The following is a 23,271-nucleotide window of genomic DNA, read 5'->3' on the forward strand; positions in this document are numbered from 1 at the left end:
GTGAATTGTGCAAAAAAAAAAAAAGCTCAATTTATTTAATTTGAAGCTTCACTTCCTTGATGGTAATGAATTTGGGATGAATTTGATCTATGATATCCACATAGGTTCGTTGACGTTTCTATTTGATTCTTGGAGTTGTGGTAAAGCACCAACAAAAAATTTGTTTGATGGCCGATAGGATTGTAACCTAATAAAAAAACTTATATTTGAATTTCAATAAGTTGTATCCGATTTGTAATATAGATTACATTATCTTTAGATCATATTTAATATGATCATCCAATTCTTATGCTTTGATTTTTATTTTCCATTCATTTATTTTCGAAGATCACGATTACATTTTAGCTCTCCAAACAATTTTTATATGTCGATTTTTATATGATCGTGTTGAATTATCCTAAATCTATTATCTAATGCTCCAAATGACTAAGTACTAAAATGCTTTATCATTTTATACGTGGATATAACTAACACTGTCAATAAATTACTCAATTTTTTAACATTATTTGATAATTGATCTCTGAACTATTCTATCACTCTTTCTCCAAGAAGATGAGAGTGAAAAAAACGAAAAAAAAAAAAAAAAGACTATACCTGTAGTATATTTTTTATTTTGATACTTAAACTCCATGAATGTAACAATTTTGTCTAAATTTTAGTTAAAGAGAGCGGCAATTTTGTCTAATAGTAATAATTTAATAAAATTTCTCACATAAAAAACCAAATATCATTTATAAACTCTAAAAACTTCAAGTTGTTGCATAATAAAAATTAAACATAATAATTTTAACAAAAATTTAAAAGATTTGAAATTTTAAAATTTTTTAACAAACACAAAATTAAACAAAATAGAAACAAACAATTAAATTTTAATCTAAAATAAATTACGAATAACACTTTAGGCCACAAAAAAGATATATATATTTCTAATTATTTATTTAAAACAAATGAAAGTTGACACGTGTCAATTTTTCATTGGATACAACAAAAAGTAAATGGAAAAGAAAGTCTTTAAAATGATAATTTAATTAGTTTCGTAATTAATAAATCAGAAAAGTAGAAAATCTATTCCTAATAGAGAGGGCGTTCGGTTATAGCGCTTTTTATAAATAGTCTTTCACTTTCAACTTCTCCATCTTTCCACGAACAGAATTATCCTGAGCTCAACAAATACTCAAATTCTGAGAAACAGACACATATTGACAAAGGCATTACAATAATGGAGATCAACAACAATGGAGAAGATCGACAGCAGATCAAACCCACGACGGATCAGGTCAAGAAAGTTGATTTAAACGACTGGCTTCCGATCACCCAATCCAGAAAAGGAAACTGGTGGTACTCTGCTTTTCATAACGTCACCGCCATGGTCGGCGCCGGAGTTCTTGGTCTCCCTTACGCCATGTCGCAGCTCGGCTGGTACCCAGCTCCAGCCGCCTTTTTTTTTTCTTCCTCCTTTTACTTAATTCTTCGACTGCACTGATATGTGCATACCACTGTAAACCTACGTGGAATGATTTTCTTACTTAAGATTTTTTTAGGGCAAATGGGCAAAAGCACTTATACCCTTAATGATAAAATTTGAGCCATACATATTACAATTGGGCCCTCGAGTTATTAGAGGGTTTAATTTTTTTTTTTTCATTTACTTTACTTTAATTTAAGGGCAATTTGCTTTAATAACTATATACTTATTACTGATTGATTTTGTGATATAATCTTACGTCATTCAATATATCTAATTCTCTAATCATAAATTACTTCGAAACAAATGATATATTATGTCTTATATTCACTAAATTAATCTATTGTACTGTGTGTTTGGTCTCAGGGGACCGGGAGTGGCGGTGATAGTATTATCATGGATAATAACGTTGTACACACTCTGGCAAATGGTGGAGATGCACGAGGAGGTACCAGGGAAGAGGTTCGACAGGTACCACGAGTTAGGGCAGCACGCTTTCGGGGAGAAGATGGGTCTATGGGTGGTGGTGCCACAACAGCTAATGGTGGAAATTGGTGTGAACATTGTGTACATGATTACTGGTGGCAACTCTTTGAAGAAGATCCATGACTTGGCTTGCCATGACTGCAAGCCCATCAAGACTACTTACTTCATCATGATCTTTGCTTCTGTTCACTTCTTTCTTTCCCATCTCCCTAGCTTCAACTCCATCACTCTTGTCTCTCTTGCTGCTGCTGTCATGTCCTTGAGGTACTTTATTAACACCCTTCTTGAATTTCTGATTCATTTAAAAACAAAAACAAAAATACTCAGAATGGATCTTGAAATGATCAAATCATAAGTAATTGTGTTGAGTTAAGTGTAGTTTGAACTGCACCCTTTCAATGTACGTGTGTACATATTTTCTTAAACTCCATCGTCCAATCATATAGTATGTCATATGCACTTATGAACATTTTTTTAAAAGTAATGAAATATAAAAATGCATGTAACATGAGTTGTGAGCTATACTTATTTTTTTTTTGTCACATCTTTAAAAAATGCCTAAACCATTAAGGTTTAGGGTTACTTTTTAACTTCGAATATTTTAAAGACTAACGATTTTGATTATATAAAGTTCATTTTAATCCCTATATTTCTAGAACCTAAACATTTTGAAACTAGCTAGAGATACCAAAATCAACAAAAATAATGATGATAGAAAAATCAAAATCAACCATCAAACTAAACAAAAACTAAAGTACACAAGAACCAAAGTGTATTTAAACTTATGAATAAAAGACAGCATGTAAATACAAATGCATAATGTTATGAATTTATACAATTGCAGTTATTCAACAATAGCATGGGTAGCATCAGCACACAAGGGTGTAGTTCCAGATGTTAGCTACGGGCACAGAGCGACAACCACAGCAGGCAACGTCTTCAACTTCTTATCAGCCTTGGGGGATGTGGCCTTTGCATTTGCAGGCCACAACGTGGTGCTTGAGATTCAAGCCACCATCCCTTCCACACCGGACTGCCCGTCTAAGAAGCCAATGTGGAAGGGCGTCGTTGTCGCTTATTTGGTGGTCGCGCTCTGTTACTTCCCCGTTGCTTTCGTCGGCTACTTGGTCTTTGGAGATTCTGTTCAAGACAATATTCTTATATCCCTCAACAGACCTGTTTGGCTTATCATTGCTGCCAACTTGTTCGTCGTCATTCATGCTATTGGTAGCTACCAAATCTTTGCTATGCCTGTTTTTGATATGTTGGAGTCTTTCTTGGTTAAGCAAATGAAGTTTCAGCCCTCTCGTTGCCTTCGTTTCGTCACACGAACTACTTACGTCGGTACGCACAATTCATCTCTTCTTTCTTAAATTGATATATCTATTTGAGTAATAATGGATTGAAGTCTACATGCACGTAAGTATTTTTTTTCTTTGGTCAAGCAATCTTTTTATTTTTTTACAATAAACCTAGTGATGTTTAGAACTAGGTGGTTGTATCATAAAATTAATGTTTTTATATATTTTGATACGAAATCCCTAGCCATTGGAATCAGAAAGTTCTTACAGGATAAGAACCCTAATTTTTCCAATTACTAAAACTCCCAATTAATATGATTTCAACTCTAATGATTGAGTTAGACGTAGATCGTTCTTTGTCCCAAGATTTTAACATTCCACACATAAGATGATTAGTCTCACTCGAATGTTCTCACACAATTCAAAAAACGTTAATGCTAGTCTTGAAAATAAGCATAGAGACTGAATTTGATTCATTATAAAAAATTAATTAAAACAACCTAATAGCAAAACTTCATCCCAATCAAAATCTAATACATAAAAAGAAAACTTACCCCTGCATAAAATGTCATACTAGAATAAAACTGAAAACATATTAAAATTACATCGAAGTTATTTAAAAAAGTGCAAACTTTTTTCCCACCTTAGAATTGAAAATGTTGGATTCTCTCAATGGAAAGAAAATTTCTTGGTCTGCACAGCTAAATTGCGGTGTTCGGTGTTTGTCAAATCATATAGTAAGCATATAGTCAAAACTCTTAACTAACATTTATATATAGCATGTGTTAGTAAACTAAGAGGGGGGGTTTGACAATGAATTACTTTATTAATTGTTATTGCAGCCCTCACGATGTTCATTGCTATGACGTTCCCCTTCTTCGGCGGACTTCTAAGTTTCTTTGGAGGCTTTGCATTTGCCCCCACAACTTACTATGTAAGCCTTTGTATTGTAAATCTTTTATATTCTTTATTTATATATGTATATATGTATGTATGTATATTTAATTTCCTTTTAGATGCCATTGCTAATATATACATACAATCCCTTGTAATTTGTGTGTGTGTGTGTGTTTTCATACTTGCAGCTGCCTTGCATTATGTGGCTTGCCATCAAAAAGCCAAAACGTTACGGCCTTTCTTGGTTTATTAATTGGGTAAGAGCTTATAACCAAATCCCCATTTCATTTTAATTAACCCTATAGAAATCAATTAATGATTTTGTAAAATTCCAATTTCAGATATGCATAATTATTGGAGTGTTATTGATGGTGCTGGCCCCTATTGGAGCATTAAGGAATATCATTCTTCAAGCCAAGACATTCAAATTTTATTCTTGATCATATCTCAACTTAAAACCTCTTAACTCTTGGGCTTGATCGAGTCCAATCAAACAGAGTTGTAAATGCTTTTTAGGCAGATTCTCTCCATTAATTTCTTCTTTTTTTACTGCCTTCTTGTTGTTATTGACGGTGCTGGCCCCTATTGGAACATTAAAGTAGCGTTGGAATTGAAATTAAAGTTTCACATAGATTAAACGAGAGACAATGATTAGTAGTACAATAAAGGACAACTATTTTCAATGATATGATACCTTTTGAGTAAAACGATACGTGAAATCATGGAAACCCACAAAATTCATCTTTTTGATTGCAAAGCACATAAAAAATGTCACCTTATGCTTATCAACTATGTCCATCAAGGAAATCAGGCCATATAAAAAAAAAACCTATTTATTTATTATTATTTTTGTAGGGCTTTCAACTAGAATGGCCCAAAATAAGTAGTACTCACATTCAATATTAATATTAGCAAAAAAAAAAAAAAAAAAAAAAAAATACAGAAAATTCATCAAATTATATTCTAGGTAAATATGATAGGTAATTAATAATTAATTCAATAATCTAATCAAAAATTTTCCTCAATTATTTTTATTTTGTAGTCAAAATTCTTTCTAATATACTCTCTCTCCGTCGATGTATGTTTTAAATAATACTTGTACATATTTTAAATAATGATATAATTATATTACATCAATTTCTGGTGAATGCATTTTAAATAATACCTACATGTATTTTAAATATTAGAATGTATATCTACAAGTTTTATGTATGTATGTATGAATCTATTTGAATTTCTCTCCCTATTCCTCATTTCGCTCAATTTGCTTGTTTTTCCTTTTAGTTTCCTTCTATCTTCATTTAGTTTCTTTGTTTTCCTACATTTTGATATAAATTTGTACTTTCACAAAATGTAAAATTTGTTACAAAATTAAAATATAATGTAAAATATGCACACATACATTGTTATCTAATTTTATGTTAAATATATAAGCTATGGTATATAATGATCTATTTAAATTGAAAACAATTTTAGTCACGGTAAGATTTTACAAATTAACTTCCAATATATGAAAATCAATGCAAATTTGATGAAATATAATAAGTATATATAAGAAATTATTAAATTACGTGGTATATATGAAAAACAATGCAAAACAAAAGAAACTGACGTGATATATATACTCGACTGATTGTAATTAATACGAGTATATATTGATCTATTTAAATTGAAATCAATTTCTGACACGGTAAGAATTTATCAAATTAACTTTTAATGTAAAATTGATGAAATATAATTATCATAAATTATGAATTAGTAAAGTAGGTAGTATATATAAAAAACGATGCAAAAAGGAAGAAAATTACATGACATATATATTTCATTCACTGTAAATTTTCTTTATCGAAAAAATTCATTGGAAAAATTCATCAGTAATTTCACAATTTCAATTTTCATACACATAATTAATAATATGAAACAAATATGCACTCACTGAAAAAATTTGAAAGAGATAAACGGAATAAGAAAGAATGAACAGAGAGAGATCGAAAAGTGCGAGAGAGATCAAGAAGAAAGAATTGTTTAACAAAATCACCGAAAGAAAAATAATTAAGAGATAAATTTTGATTACAATTTTAACCTAATATAATTAACCACATACCATATTTACATAGATATCTAATAAATGCAAATCTTAATCACATATCATATTTACCGATATCTAATAAATGCAAATATGAAAATTATATGAAAGTAATTATGTCAATTAATTAATGGACTAAATACATAAGTTTTAATGTAAATAATAAATGTGTAATAAAATATTTATGGTAATAAATTATATATGTTTTGGAAAATATGTAATATTTAAACTTAATGTGAAGGACAAATCGGTCAATACAAATCTCGAAATCTTATTGATGAAAATAAATGAGATTTTATGATATTTTTTTTTTAAAATCATAGCAAAATTAGGTGTTTTCTCTAATTCTTTCTTTTATTCTTTGTATGGTTTTGTCCATGAAGAAAGGGGATGTCCATCAAGTATATGACAAAAGCCAATCAAGAAAACCCTTTTCATTGCATGTACTGCCCATCAACCATTATTCGTATATTGATTGTTTTTTTTCACGGTTGACGTTTTTTATTGGTCAACTAAACCAATTTTTTTAAAATAAAAAATATGGATCACTATGATCGTCAAACAAATCGAGAAATAATCCAGACACCTAGTTCTTTACACAGATACACAAATGACAAAATATGCATCATCCACATACATACCAACTTCAAATAACTCTTACAAAATATCAACAATTTCAAAAAAATCACTCAACTCTGCCACAACTCATGCAACTCCACAACTTCAAACAACTCATACAAAATATCAACAATCACAAATATAAAATCGATATACCATTATACCATATGATTGAAACACAAGTAACATATATTTTATAAACTTACTAAATATTCATTGAATAAACTAAGTAATTTTAACTAATAAACTACAAACAATATTTGTACAAAAAAACATTTAAAAAATAACAATAGAGTTTCTAAAGTTTATAGTTATAAGACAACAAAACTAATGACCAAACTTTGGTTAAGTTATTTACAAATAAAGTAATTACAACTAAAATATTAGAATTATCAGAAAAAAATATATAAATAACTTACTTGATAGGTTTTCAACTTGCTTGAACGAGTTTATGCAAAGACCCAAGACTACAAAACAATTCATTCTAGATGTAAACCAGTACATAAACATTCACTTTTAATTAACGCCAAGTCGAAGTTGGTCTACTAGAAGTGCAAAGTTAGATTAGATGTTATAGGTAACCACTAGAGATAATTCCATATCGTCAAAGTTAATTGCCTTAGTTTGGTGTTGAAGTTGATTAGGGGTTTAGGGTTTAGGATAATTCCATGTCGTCAAAAACCATTCCTTCTAGATGTAAACCCAATACATAAACATTCACTTTTATTACATATTTACACTCAAAACCTCGAAGCGAATATATTCCCATAATTAACACCAAGTCAAAGTTGGCTTACTGGAAGTGTGGAATTAGATTATTAGATGTTAGTTGTCAGAGGTAACCATCAAAGATAATTCTATGTCTTCAAAGTTAATTGCTTTAGTGTGGAATTGATGTTGATTTATTTAATGACCTGAAATGAATATCGATAAACACTAAGGTAGATTTAAAATAAGGTCAATTGAAGTGTGGCCAATGCCATGCCCCCCAAATAAAAAAGCAAACCCAACTATGATGGTCCAAGAGTTCACATAGCAACATCAAATACTCCAAGGAAGAAAAAAGAAACAAAATGCAAAGGCTAAAAAGCCTGCCCACTCCACACCAACAATTCCATCCCTTCCTTTTCACAACTTTTTCTTTGTTTCCTCACAAGCACATGCACATTCCCCAACCAATTCTCTCTCTCTCTCTCTCTCTCTCTCTGTTTTTTTTAAAAAAGAAATCCCATTTTTATTTCTTATTTATTTCACCATTAAAAAAAAATACTCTCCAACTTTCTTGTGTTTCTAAACTCTCAAACACTCACTCACTCACTCACTCACTCCCATTTCTTCTCTTTCATTTGTCAGTTCCTTTCACTTTCTTCAAACCAAAATCTCTTAAACTTTTCTTCTTCTTCTTCTTGTTTCTCCGTTTCCAATGATTGGTAATTTCAATCCTCTCAAGGAATCTACTCTCCATTTGCTCTCATCCCTTCCCACTTCTCTTCTTTCTCTTCTCCTTCTCTTCCTTTTGGCTTACAACGGCCTTCATGTTTTCTCTATTTCCCCACCCTCACCGGAGAAGACAATTTCTCATCCCGCTCCTTTCTCGCCCCAAAAACGACCCACTGCCGATTCCACTTCAACCCATCTTCTGTTTTCCATCCATGAAAACCATCCACCGCCGGTCTTAAAATCAAATTCCTCTGTTTTTCATCATCCCCACCTCAAATCCCGCCCCGCGAAGAGAGTCGGGAAGCATAAGCGCCGCCTGCGAAGTCTCCGGTCGGAATTGAAAGAAAACGAATTTTCAGCAAGGATTGAAGAGTTTTTCGCGGCGAATTCATGTAAGCTTAGATTCTTCATGACTTGGATTTCGTCGTTGGATTCGTTTAGTGACAGAGAATTATGGGCTATACAGAGTATATTCAAAGTTCATGAAAATGGAAATCCCTGTTTGATTATCGTCTCAAATTCCCTCGACTCAACAAAAGGGAAGCAAGTTCTTAGCCCATTTTCGGAAATGGGATTCTCCTTACTGGCAATTTCGCCGGATTTCGATTCGATTTTCAAAAACACGGATGCAGAGTCATGGTTCAATCAACTCCGGCAAGGAATCATAAAACCTGGCGAAATTTCTTTGGGTCAAAACCTCTCAAACTTACTCAGATTAACTCTATTATACAAATTCGGCGGCATTTACATCGACGCCGACGTGATAATCCTAAAGAGCTTCACAAATCTCCGAAACGTAATTGGGGCTCAAACCATGGATTTGAAAACAGGGAATTGGAGCAGATTGAACAACGCAGTGATGATATTCGACAAGAATCACCCACTTCTTCTTCAATTCATCAAAGAATTCGCCACAACATTCGACGGAAACAAATGGGGACACAATGGACCGTATTTAGTATCGAGAGTAATTTCAAGATTGAATCAAAATCCTGGGTTTAATCTGACTATTCTTCCTCCATCGGCGTTTTACCCTGTTGTTTGGAACAAAATCAAAACTCTTTTTCAAGGTCCAAAAGATGCAGTTCATTTGAAATGGGTAATTGCAAAATTGAGACAAATTCAATCCAAGAGTTTGGCTCTACATCTATGGAACAGCCATAGCCGAAAGCTTGAAGTTGAAAAGGGGAGCATTGTTGATATTATAATAAAGATGAAATCATGAAATTATACCATAGAATTCAAAACTTCTTAAGTTTAATTTTCTGGAATTTGGTCTTTTTTTGATTTTAGACAACAAATTTTAATATCAATTTCAAAGTGGAATTAAAAATTGAAAGCGAATTCTCATCGGCCAATCAATGGAAGCCACCTACTACTATGGTTGTGTATTTATAACTTATAAGCCTATGGGTTGTGTTCTTATTAATTACAATATTATCTTCAAACTTTATTTTTGAAAGTGCCAAATTTGTTATAATTTATTGGCCACAACCATTTTATTAGAAAAGATCTTATATTTTAGTATTCAATTTTGTAAAATCAATATTTAAAAGAATTCTATTCGTGTTTGAGAATTGATGCATTAATAATTTTTAAAAGTAATCCTAACCAAATGTCTAAATTGATTCAGGCGTTTAATTTTAATTTACTCAAACTATAAATTCACACTTCATTTAGATGTGTATGTAAATTAATACACTTGTCAAAATTCATCCAATTATTATTTCATGATAGAACATTTTTAAATATAGAAAAATAAATTAAAATGTTTATAACATATAGCAAAATTTTGAATTCTATCGAGGATAGAAACTAATAAACTTTCATTACTGTCTATCAATATTATCGATAGAAACATATTAAATTCTATTATTGATAGAATATGAAGTTTTGTTATATTTTATAAATTGTCAAATTTGCTATTTTTGATAATTTTCCTAAAGAAAAATTATAAAAAATAAAACATTTGACAAAATATTTACACTTTATAGAAAAATCAAATATAATTAATTATATCTTTTTTAGTGGTTTTGTTCTAAGAAGTGTAAATAGTTTGTCTAATTTTCTATTTTTGAAAAATTCATTCTAATTAATACAACTTAAATGTAAGAGTATAGATCGATATTACCTTATAATTACAAGACTGAATTTAAATCTTATTGAATATACATGAACTAAATCTAGAGACGTTTTTAAAAGTACAGTAACTATAATATAAATAGAATAAAGTAAAAAAGTAGTACAATCAAAAGAATAATTTAATGAGAAAAATGTCTTATGATATCTTAAAATACATTTTCTCTAACAAAATATATGCGGAACATATGTTTTTAGGTCACTCGCAAAAATATCAACCAGATCATATAACAAAATGGAAAAGAATTGATAAATATGACATATTTAAATTAAGTTTTTGGAGTTTATCAACATAAATCGAAAGAATTCTATCAGCAATAAAATCTATTATCATTAGATCTTACTGTACTGACAATATTTTTTAAAATGACTGTTATACACTAATCTTAAAAATGCGACACATACCCCTTTAATTTCAACACTGAATAATAAAAAGATAGTGTAGTTTGAAGAGTTTGATTAAGTAGATGAGTAGAACTCAAGCTCCAAGCAACTAGTGAGTGTAGTATCTACTTTAGGACAGTTGGTTTGGATTAATTTAATTAGATAAGACATAAGTTTGGTGTTGATTGGTCTTCTTAAAAGATGCATATTCTACATGTGTTACCTATCAACTAGGCAAAATAAGCATTTATATGAACTTATTTTAATTTCATTCCATGGCAGTAAAATACACTTTCAAATATATTAAATTCAAATGATCTATGAAATTAATGAACAAAAAATATTAAAGGATTTTTTCGTTAGAAAAGTTTGAATTTGAGTGATCTTAAGTTGAGATCACATAGAGGAATATGCTATAGAAATTCAAAGTTTGTGTAACTTGTGTTTGGTGTGTGAATTTTCAGTTGGGTAAATATAAAATAGTATAAAAGATACTTGCAGGTGTCTTGAAATGGAATTTGATGGATTAATCGTCATGAGCCTTAATTTCGATCGTAATTAGATTGCTTCTTGTCAAGTGTATTTATGTGTTTTACAAATGTAGTTTAGTTAAAATTTTCTCCTAATATTTTCTTCTTACCTTGATTGTTATTATTTTTTTTTAAGGTCGATTAGTAGCGGTAGCAAAAATTGTGACTAATTCATAATTTTCCTATCGTAACAATTACTCTTATCCACATAATTTTGAAATACAATTGGATTGATCACTCTTAACTATGCAATGGGATTGTATTTGTTGATTAGGAAGTTGACCGTAAGTCTTAACATTTCTTTACGATTATAAAACATAGGTAGATCTACTTTTCTTTTTACCCAAAATGAATTACGGCTGAAAATGAACATGACCAATATTTCAATTTACATAACTTTAACCTATTAGACATTTAAGAGCAAATAGGCCATTTGGAATATTGTGATCACCGTTGTTTTTGGACTTTGTACTCTCTCATTGATATCTCCCTGTGTTTTGTGGGAAATTTGTTGAGCCCAAACATAAAGTCCAAAAGCAGGCAACAACCAGAGCACGAAATAGGTGGATCAAATTCGTAAATGACAGTCCAAACTGTAGTCAAGTTGTGTTATACTTTTTTACTTTCCTGCTGACTTGTTTGACTCTTGTTAAGAAGAAAAAGGTAAAATTTCACTATTCTTACTTGTTCGGTAACACCCAAGACAAAACTTCAAACTTCCCAACTCAACAAGTTACAAGTTACAGAAAGGATTAACTGCACCCTAACTTCAGTTGCAAACTTTCATGATCTCTAAAGTTTCCAACATTAAGAGTTCAACCTAGTCATGCAAAATGAGGTAGTGAGATGGGTGGTCACTATGTCGATCATGACGATAGTAACAACAACTGAAAAAGGATTCGCTTAGTTATACTAAAGGAACATAGTCATTGACAGACAGCATATACCACAAACCACAATATGAAATCTTCACTCAACTATCTAATCATATTTGTACATCTGTATTCAACATGCAATGTTACTCCCACTTCATTTTTCACATCAACAAACCACACATGTTTGACAAAATCCTGTAAACCCCCAATTCTGGTAAAGTAGCTCCTCACCGTCTATAGGCTTGCCATTCTAATGCCAGTGTCTTTGGCAAAGGAGTTAGTCTCGATATGAGCCTTGGAAAAGCTAACATAGAACAGCTCTGATGCTACACATGTGAAGACGATAAAAGCAGCCCCGGCCCCAAAGACTCCCCTCCTCAGCATCTTGCATGAAATTTGCTCATTCATAATAGAACTAACATATTTGGTATGATAGGCATTTCGCACCGATGCAGCTAGCAGACAGATCTCAGCAATGGCAAAACATATCCTGAAATGTTCAAGCAATACAACCCACCACAAAAATTTTGATCTTCAGAAATTGAAAAACACACAAATGACTGTCTCATATCATAACCAAGCATTGAAAAACAAACTCTAGTTCACATTCTACAGGTAATCAATGAGCTTCATTGATGTTTCTCTATACATTATAACGTGTTCAATGATCTTGACTAACATAAAGTAAGCATTTGAAATCAGGTTATAATGATTATTTGGCTATTTATGTATCACATCGAAGAGCAAGTAAGGACCCAAATGCCTCTAAGAGATCTAAACAAACAGGGATCTTTGTCTAAAACGCCATTTTATACTCGAATGCATGTTGTGTTGGTTTCTTTTCCCACTTCATGAGATATCATATGGGGGTCTAGGCTTAGACCTATCAACCTCATCCTTTAAGAGGGAAGAAGGTGGTTTAAAATCCTAAAACAGAGTAAACTCATACTCAAAGTCAATCACAACAAAATTAGTAAAATTTGAAGGTCGAACAATCATACGTACCAGCAAGTGATGAAAAGAGTAATTGCCCAAGCCCTTGAACCGCCGGGTCGCAACCCTCTCCCACAGCATAAACATCGACTTGCCACCATCAAAATCACTTGGCTAGCAAATAGGATCAGAAATGAACCCACACCTAATCCAGTTGCAATATCAGAATCATAGGCACAGAATCTAGAATTGCCTGATTGAGCGACCGTGGCCTGCCAAAGAAGAATCGGCTTTTAGGAACAAGATACACATTTTATGAGCCATAACACTTCCTTCTTCACATCCAAATAACATTAGGATCAGAATCACGAGCCTTAATATCATAATATCCATTTCCCTCGTGATTAGAAACTTAACATACCAAGCTGTTCATGGATGGTTCAAATTAGAAACACAAAAGAAGAACACAAAAATGGGATTCCTAAGTCTTAAAAACTACTTCAGGCCACAGGGTGCAGAAACAAAAAATCTAATTTGTTTGCTAAAAATTCCCACTACGTCTCCGGTAGATGACATTTCAAACATGTATTGGCCGTCTGAAGATTTGTAGAGTTCATCAGAGTTCAAAATTTCTTCTATTCAGTCACAAACTGGTGACCTAAAGCATTTCTATACAAAACCCACCTACATATAACTAAACCCAAAAATCAACAAGCCATTTCAGCACAATCAATATGAAAATCACAAACCCTTTCAAATTCCCAATAATACTTCTTCTCATTAATAGAGAGTAACAACAAATACACATAACTTACAGTAGTTCTTCTCTGCTCTGCAGCAACAGCAAGTGCAAAAGCAACGAGATCAAAGATAAACACCACAATCAAAACCAGCATACCCATGATTGAAAGATCCAGCAACCTAAAGAAAACCCTACAAACAGAACAAAATTCCTGTAATTACAACGAGAAACCCAAGAACGAAAACAACAAGAAAAACTTTGAAATCGTCGAACGAACAGAAATTTCAAAATTCAGTGAGAAAAAAAAAGGAAACCAACTTCGAAACTTACAGCTGGAAAATGGGTTTTAGTTGAGGAGAGTTATAAGAAGAAGAAGAAGAAGGAATGGGAAAATCAAATGAAATGAAATCAAAGGGCGATGAGCTCTGCAATAACCTTGTGCTTTATTTTAGCGCGGGTAGAAGAAAGGAAAGTGAATGCCATTTTTTTTTTATTATTATTATTATTTTATTTACGATTCTTAGTTTTTGCCTTTTGAATCAAAAAGAAAAGTTAAGGTTTTGTTTTTGGGTCGCGTGGTTGACACGCTTTCGAAAGTGAGTCAATTAAGTTGATTAATGGTAAAGCGTGAAATGCACGTGCAGGAAAAAGTGTGTGGGTTTTGCTTTTGAGTTAAGGAATTGATTCTGAGCCGTCGATTGAGATGATTGATGAACGTTAATTGGGAAAACACAATTTATCACTATCTGACCCTTAATTGGACAAAACGTTCCTTCGCTTCCAATTCTATAACGGTTTCCGTTTCCCTTTAACAGTTTAGCTATCCATTTTTCGAAAGCTTAATGTGATTTTTGTCACTCATTTCCTAACTAAAACGGTTACAAAAGCCAAAGGAAGTAACTGAAACAACAACACTAACACTAAGAAATTAAATTAAATGCAAACTCACCTTACTTTCAAGGTCATCCCCAATGAATTTGTATTTTTGGAAAAAATATAACTTGCAAAACAAATAGAATAACACATTGATGTGATGTTTATGACGAAGACTCAAAGGTTTAAATTAATGTTGAACGCAACGGTTGGAGCAACAATCTAAGATGGAGCTATCGTACTCTATGTATTTAGTTAGGCTAAACATATGGTTTTCTTCATCTTTCTAGCTACAAGAATAAGATTCTAGTTGGAATAAATTTCTTAATGATTAAATTGAGAAAAAGATGACAACATATAGATCTACTAAGAATAGGCTCCAAATAATGAAATAAAGTTGATCTCGACCCTTGAATTCTAAGGTCAAGGTGGGTGGGCCAATCGGCTTTTTCCCTTTTTTCTTTGGCATCCATCAAAAGAAAATGGGTGAATTAGCCCGATCCTCTTCGATCCCTAATTGGGCCAAGCAACACATTAGTTCACCTTGTCAACTTTGGCATCTCCCAAAATGAAAAACAAGATGGCCTTGACCTCAAAGAAGATGAGTTGATTAGACATAACAGTATTTGCATATATAACTAGGAGTGTGTATGGATTGAGTTGGGTTAGATTTAAAGTATTTTTGGGACCAACTTAAAAATTTGAATCAGTTTTGACAACTCAAAAAACACAAATAAAGTCTTCAACCCAACACAACACAACTTTTAAAATTTGAGTTGAGTTGGATTGGGTTGTTAGGTTATACTTTATTTTTTTCTTTTTAATTTTAGAAATAAGTGTATTAATAAGGGTCTCTATTAATAACACATGATTAATAATTAAAAGCTCAATAAATTTAAATATAAAATACCAAATATTTATGATATTTAATACAGAACTTTAAAAAGACAAATATCATAACAATTCTAAAAGAAGAATATTAAAATTTCATAAATTAATCAATAAAAATAGTCAAACTTTAAAGCTGAACGGACAAACCGTTGGATTTATTCTAAATTCATCGTATTAATTTTTTTCTAACAAGTTATCATATTCTTGTTTATCAATATATCATAAACAACGAACATACGATCTAACCAAATTAGTACTTAAAAGTAAATTTTTTGAAAATTGGTTTGTATAAATATATATATTATGGACCAAATGGTATGTTTTGATATAAATTTTATATTCATTCAAATTATATAGTAGATAATGTTTGGAACATCATCATGCAAACATATTTGACCTTTTTCATAAGGTTATTTTTTTTTTACTTTAGGAATCTCATACCTATAGGAAAAGATAAGAAAATAATGAATTGTACTTTCCTTTTTACTATACCTTTTGGGAATCTTAAATTTTCATTTAAAGCTTTTATATTTATAATCCCTTTTTGTAAGTAAATCTTACTAAAATAGGTCTTTTCTTTTTCTTCTCTCTTCCTCTTAATTGTTACTAGACATCACAATTTAAATCATGACACACAAGATAATATATTGTTGTAAAATAATTAAACTTCATTCAACTCTTGTCAAATTATGATCATATCACATGCATTTGATTTAATTTTTATCTACCATAAATGTTTATGATGAACTCGTTATATGATCTAATTGGGTTCGATCATGTTTAATTTAACAATCACAGTAAATTAAAAAATGGCTTTCTATACGTTTTTAATTTTTTTTTTAAATTGTTAATGAATATTGGAGTAAGGCGGGAATCATTTAATTTGACGGAAAAAAGAAATGTAGAGTGGAGATTTTTGTTGGGAGACATATTATTGTTAGATAAAATATCAAACAAATAATTTTGTAAGAACTAATTAAAATAAAACTTTAAAGGATAAATTATATCCAAAAGAAGATGATGAATTTATGAAATATAAGACAATTAGTCGAGGACAAAGTTAAGCCAATAATTCATATGATATTTTGTGCATATATAATAATAAAGTGAAGTGATCACTAATTATCTCTATCCATGTTTTGTGGATTAATTTATATTGAAAATCTATGCACTGAAATTTAGAGTTTGTATTAATAAAACAATTTTAAATAAAAATGGATGATAATATATTAAAAGAAATTGGACATCGATAAACTTTTTGACAGATTGATGTTTACTTAGTTATTTTGAATCCAATCTTTAATACAAATAGTGTGGCATGGTATATGTGTAAAAGGGAGTTGGATTGGTACTATGACTATGAGGCCCAAGTCATTTTAGTTTTCCCTTTGTTCCTAAGGACCAACTCAAGGCCCAAATTATAAAATGCTCCTGTCCAAAAGTGGACATATGTGTGGGATGCCTTATTACTCTTCAAAATTTTTAAAATTACATTTGAATTCACTTTTAATTTAATTTAACAACATCTTCAAATATAAAAAATAAACAAAAATATTTAAATTTTTAATAATAGTCCAGAATTAACAGATACTGATATATATTATTAATATAAGGTAAGATTTTACTATATTTTATAAATATTTTTCTATTGTCTTTAATTTATTACCATAATAAATAAATTTTCAAACATAATGTAGAAATATAAATTAAATTAGATATTTTATATCTCTTATTTGTAAATAATTAATTTTTTAATTTTTTTGTATTTAATAAAAAATTAGCACATGTAAAACCCTCATTTTATTACATATAAACTATCCTTTTATTTTTTTAATTTAATAAAGGATAGTAATAAATAAATGTATTTTTTTAATCAGTTAGGTCAATTAGTATAATATTTTAACATCAACTAGGGTTTGATTATTCCTCACACCACAAATTTTAAAAAATCAATTCATATTTAGCAAAATAGCATTTATTACTTTACTAACAAGATGATTAATTAGCATATAATTATTATAAAGGGAACTTTTTTGGGTTAAAAATTACTTTGGTCTTAGAAACTTACAATTTGTTTAATTTGTGTCATTGGTTTCAATTGCACTATTAATAAATCATAAATTTTATCTCAACTTTTACTTTATTATATATTGATATTTTTAATCTTTTCCTATTAAATAGTAATTTTTTCTACGATAATGTTTGTAATATATTCCCAAAATATATATTCATAAGAATATTATTTATTTTTTTATAATAAAAATTAAGAGCCAATTGCGAAAACCACTACAAATTGTAAAAACCATCTCTAAAGTAGAGTGGTAATTATAGTTACACATTCGAACTATTGATTGTAAAAATTAAACCCTTTAACATCTGCAAGTTAAAATTGGACATTCAACCTCACAATAATTATAAAGTAGATATGTTATTATAAAATTGAACCCTTAAATTTATAAAAATGTTATAATTTATACAATTACGTAAGTATGAAGATCCAATTTTAACACTTACATAAGTTTGAGAGCTCAATCTTTAAAACGGTAAGTTTCAAAATATAATTGCAACAACATCGTACTTTAAAATGTAGTTTTTGAAATTTGTCCAGAAATTAATTTTGAGAAATCAATTTTAACATAATTTACTTGAAATATGTAAAATAAATGTTAATTTTCATAAACATAACAAAACACTAAAATATTTACAGTGTGTGTAACAAAATAAAAAAATCCATGAAGTCGACCATTTTTGTAAATATTTCAAAGTTTACCCTTCTTTTCCATTTTCTTTCTTCTTTTTTACAATTTTTCTTACATCTTTCCAATCATCTTTCTTCTCTTCTTCAATATCTTTGTTTTCAATCAATCATAAATCTTGTATTTTTTTTTCAAAGTGTTATTTAGTTCAAGATCGTGTAAGCAGACAAATGTAAACGATAGTGTACCAAAGAATTTGAAAAAAAAAATCGTTTTAGATTTGGATAGACATGCAAATCTAAACGATTTTGTAGTCAAATGTAAACTATCGATCTTAAAAAAAAAATGATGTTAAAATCTAAACGATCGTGTAACAAATATATTACGTGCGAGAGGCCAACTAATCGCGTTTTAACTAGAGCAACTTTGGTACTTTTTATTGTGGGTGTGGATTTTTTCCATTTTCAAAATTGTTCTATTCACTTGAATACTTAGCCCGTTTTGTTATTTTTTTAGAAAAATCCCCAAAATTAAAATTAGATGGATAGATGAACTGAAATAATATTTTGATTGATTAAGCAATATAAGTCAATTGGACATTGAAATATAAAATTAAATTATATATTAAAAGAGAAATAATTGCACAATTGCTATCAGATGTTAGTAATTAAGAATAATTAAATAAGCACATTGGTCACGATGGAGATTAAGAAGAAAAAAAAAAAGAAGACGAGGTCGGTGAATTAATGGAGAAAGATAGAGATTAGTTTTTGTTTATATCAAAGAGTATTCACGTGGAGAGTTGTCTGCCTACATCGATTAGCCCATGCAATAAAACAAATTAAATACTTCTCCATATTTCAAACCTATAAGTAAATAAAGTGTTGGAAAATTTTTGCTAACTCTTGGATCCATATATATGTATACTAAATTAATTTTTCATTATTTTGTTATCAATAACATCTTCATTTCAAATGAGGTAAAAGTTTACCTTAAGTATTTAAACAATTGAAAACAATACATATAAATGGTTAGTATATTAATAAAATTTTGTTGATTCATGTTCTTCCTACAAATTTTAAAGTATTAATTAGAGAAATCTTGATGAGCTTTTTTGAGCCGGAAGTTTGAGGAAATTCGTTGTGTTAAATTAAATAAATGATTGTTGGTCTAGAAATGATATTTGTTTATTTAAAATTCTTGTTTTTCGTAAGTACAACTGCTCTATTAAGATGATGATAAAGAGAACATATGATATGAGTGTTCATTGGTTTACATTTTTTTTAGTTTTAAGGTCAATCAAGAATCAATCAAATCAATGATTTTTTTTTTTTTAAATAGGAATCCAAACTAATGGTTCGGACGTTCCATAATGGTGTATATATTTTATTTAAAGAGATCGTATACACCTTCTTAGTTCAATTAGATTTTGATTAATTTTTTTTTTATTAGAAAACCAAATCAAACTAAATTAAACCAATGGGTCGATCTGGATTCAATTGGGTTTTTTTCCGTATTTTACCATTCCATTTTTATATATTTAATTAAATAGGCTAATTGTTAGATTTACTTATATTTGTGAGAACGATAAATCGAAGCAAGTTTAAGTTAAAAAAATCATAGTTTTATTTTATAAATTTAAAATCTATTATATGATAGATTTCAACTTTAAATTTCACACAAGTTAGCAAGAAAGTTCAATTTTTTTTTAATTTAACCGTTTAACAATATGTAAAGTGGGAAATTCAAACTTTTAAAACGTTTGATCGATAGTTTTTTTAAATCAAAACTATGATCGTGTTGATATTTCGACATTTACATTAATTATTGTTTTATCTCTTTGCACTTTATTATATTTCATAAATACAATATTTAATATGATTATTAACTTAGTTAAAATATTCGGGTGCTATCTATTTATTTCCTCTTTCCTAATTTAGGTATATCTTCTTTAAAAAAAAAACTAATAGGATTATTAATACATATCAAAATTGCACATGTGAAACCTTAATTAAATATATTATCTCTAATTAGAACAAAACATTATATAATATAAAAGCCACAAAATCTTTTTTTTTATTATTCAATAATACAACACTATTGGGAATATTCTAACAAAAACAAACCTAATCTTTACTTAGTTCAGCTCATGTTTAAGAAGAGACCCTTTAATCATTTTTAATATGTATGATTCTATAATAACTTTATTATTACTGATTAATTTAAAATAATAGTATAGTTAATTATGAATATTGATATGTGTGTAAAAGCAAATATATATAAAGTTTTGAAGTCCTAAATAGATTTGAAAGGTAGAAAAATTAAACGAAGCATCAAGGAAATGAAAAATATTTCGTTAAAAACTAATTTTTGGTCCATTTCTTTAGAATTTGTTTAATTTTATTTTTATGCATGCTATCATTTGCATTTTTAATAATCCATAAATTTAGTTCTTTTTTAGTGACAATTTTATTTATTTTGTTTTTTTTTAAAGATTGAGTTTATAAATACACTACTCCCACCTTTAAAATGTCTTACTATGTTTTCTAGTTTTTAAGAATTTGTTTCTTCCTTCTTGAGTTTTGTCAAATTTATCCTTATGGTTAATCATAACGATAATGGTAACATAATAACTGTAAATGTGTCGTCAAAATTCATAATTTTCTTTTCTATAAAAGTGTAACAATAATGGTAACCATAGTCAATGAACATAATGATAATGGTAATGGTACAACGTATTTTTCGGATGCAGTCAAATTGATCACTTTCCGCTCATCAATTGGATTGTGGCTTTTGTTTATGGAATTGGACATGGGTCCGATGTATAAGTACTTATCCAGAACACAAGTAAACAACATCAAACGTAATCAATAACTGAAACTCATTTTTTAATCACCATTGATTCATTCTGTTTAGACTAGGGTAAACATGGCCTAGATGAAAATAAACCTCTGTGAACGGTAGAAAGAAAAGAGAGATGTAAAAATTTTGATGGAAAAATATGTTTATGATAAAAAACTGATTGTCAAAAAACACAAAATGCTTGACATAGAGAAGAATATTTTACATATAGCCAAACATAACCGCAGTAACCAAATTCATGAGATACAAAACAACAACAAAGCGCACAAAACGGGAATGGTGAATCTCGATCAGACACACCAAATTATTATTCAAGCGAACACTAAATTAAATCAAGTTTATTCGATAGGTTCAATCTGAATCTTGATCCCTCCGACTTTAATTTGATCTCCATTAAGCTTAGGGTCAATCCTCACAGCCAACTTCCGAGCATCATGCAAACCCAAAGCTTCAATTGCCTCAGTTAACACGAAACGCAACGAGGACTTCGCTTCGTGCTTTGAACCGTGTGGGATGTTCTTAAAGCTTCCCAGAAACTCAACATTCCCTGGACAAACATCATCCCCTTCATCAACAACGTCAACAAGCACATTAAAATGCAGATTCTTAGTTGGATCATACTCAATATCTTCAATCACCAAAACTTCTTCTTCATTTTCCTGTGGCTCTACACCACTTGGCCTTTCCACTGATGTGGTTATGGCCGAGCTCAGAGTCTGCGGGAAGTTAATAACCGGCGGCTCGGGTTGGCCTGTACTTCGTTTAGTCCGCGGGACTTGCTTGGTGTTCAACCATGGAATCTCTACATCTTGATAAACATAACCAAGATTTTCACTGTCCAGACAATCAGAAACTTTGATACGTACAGCGTTTCGGTGCTCGTCATAAAACACAAACGTCGAATTCAACCAATCTTGCCTGTAAATGTATGGTATACGTCCAGAATTCATTTTGTTCCAAATATACCACACACGATCCACATTTGCATGGTGAGCATAAAATATGGGATCTCTTGCTGCGGCATAAAAAGCTCCCATGTCTTCACCGTTAGGAGTTATCGGATAATTACCGACCCAATTGTGAACGTTATTATGAGGAGAACTTTCAATCGTACCCATGCCGTCGAGAGTTGGAGTTTCCCCAAGTTTGCACACTTTTCCAAGGAACCGAGTAGGGGTTTTTACACTCATTTGTTTATTCATCCAACGGAGATTGCAATCCACCACATCATAAGGAGGGTTTTCGGTTGATCCGTCATAGTTAAGATCAAGAACTTTTGGTGCTTTGTGTAGGGGGTTACGATTCGCATCGTAAAGTGGTGAATTTGGGTTGCCGTTGTAATGTATAGGCATGTGCATGCCAATGGGTGCATCCCAATTCCAAAAGGGTATGGCAAAATCAGGGTCACCAATAAAATGGCGTAAGATTCTTTCAAAGTAGTAAAGGTAAGCACGGTGAAATGGGAAGAATAAGGCATTGAAATGAACAGGAAATCAGTTTGTTCAGAGCCTATTTGTTTATAAGCACTATCACAATAAGCACAGTGAATTTTAGCTTGTTGATAAAAGTTACGAGGGTCGTCTGGTTTAAGGTTTTTCATTATTTCGATGCCTCTTTCGAAATCGGCGAGTTGCTTTGGTGTTAAAAGTTGGACTGCTGGTCGGACATGAAGTTTTGGGTTGATTGGCTTAGTGAAATCGATGATTTTGTTGATTTTTGGGGGGCAACAGTCCATCGGGCCGACAGGGGTGTCCGCCGGTCCGCAGTTTTGAACATCCGGTGACAATGACAAATCATCATCAGCAGCTAACGCAAATTTATTGCTGCCGAGAGTGGTGACGCCGTAAAGACCTCCAAGTCCAAACAACACATCTCTTCGATCAAATTTGATTTGAGAGTCTCCTTGAGCCTGAGGGTTTTGGTGATTTTTCTCCTTTTGAGGCTTTGCATGAGACATATTAATACTTAATGCCTTGTATTTTGAAGGAATGGAGGACTGGGGTTTGCATTGAGAATATGGAGAAAGTGATAGAAGAGAAGATAGAGAAGCCAT

General features: G+C 30.6%; 4 protein-coding genes across 5 annotated transcripts; 2 read left to right on the forward strand and 2 right to left on the reverse strand.

The window, feature by feature from the left end:
• Positions 1-1,276: 1,276 nt before the first annotated feature.
• LOC103489316 (lysine histidine transporter 1-like) lies at positions 1,277-4,589 on the forward strand. Its single transcript, XM_051079895.1, has 6 exons — positions 1,277-1,419; positions 1,832-2,215; positions 2,796-3,295; positions 4,095-4,186; positions 4,338-4,406; positions 4,491-4,589. Exons 1-6 carry the CDS (start codon positions 1,367-1,369, stop codon positions 4,587-4,589), a joined length of 1,197 nt encoding a protein of 398 aa, XP_050935852.1. The 5' UTR covers positions 1,277-1,366.
• Positions 4,590-7,943: 3,354 nt separating this feature from the next.
• On the forward strand, positions 7,944-9,672 carry LOC103486194 (uncharacterized). Its single transcript, XM_008444064.3, has one exon. The coding sequence runs from the start codon at positions 8,277-8,279 to the stop codon at positions 9,516-9,518; it is 1,242 nt and encodes a 413-aa protein (XP_008442286.1). The 5' UTR covers positions 7,944-8,276; the 3' UTR covers positions 9,519-9,672.
• A 2,552-nt stretch (positions 9,673-12,224) lies between these two features.
• Positions 12,225-14,418, reverse strand: LOC103486188 (uncharacterized). 2 transcript variants are annotated; one of them, XM_008444059.3, is made up of 4 exons: positions 14,227-14,418; positions 13,970-14,087; positions 13,227-13,426; positions 12,225-12,711 (listed from the first exon to the last, which is right to left on the reverse strand). In XM_008444059.3, the coding sequence occupies exons 2-4, from the start codon at positions 14,054-14,056 to the stop codon at positions 12,456-12,458; spliced, it is 543 nt and encodes a 180-aa protein (XP_008442281.1). In that variant the 5' UTR covers positions 14,057-14,087; positions 14,227-14,418; the 3' UTR covers positions 12,225-12,455. The 2 variants fall into 2 exon arrangements, with proteins under 2 accessions (XP_008442281.1, XP_016901058.1); XM_017045569.2 differs by having other exon boundaries at positions 14,332-14,380.
• Positions 14,419-21,556: 7,138 nt separating this feature from the next.
• Positions 21,557-23,271, reverse strand: LOC103489307 (polyphenol oxidase, chloroplastic-like). Its single transcript, XM_008448416.1, has 2 exons — positions 22,706-23,271; positions 21,557-22,646 (listed from the first exon to the last, which is right to left on the reverse strand). The coding sequence occupies exons 1-2, from the start codon at positions 23,269-23,271 to the stop codon at positions 21,557-21,559; spliced, it is 1,656 nt and encodes a 551-aa protein (XP_008446638.1).

The sequence above is a fragment of the Cucumis melo genome, chromosome 12 (assembly GCF_025177605.1).
Source record: "Cucumis melo cultivar AY chromosome 12, USDA_Cmelo_AY_1.0, whole genome shotgun sequence".
Taxonomy (NCBI): Eukaryota; Viridiplantae; Streptophyta; class Magnoliopsida; order Cucurbitales; family Cucurbitaceae; genus Cucumis; species Cucumis melo.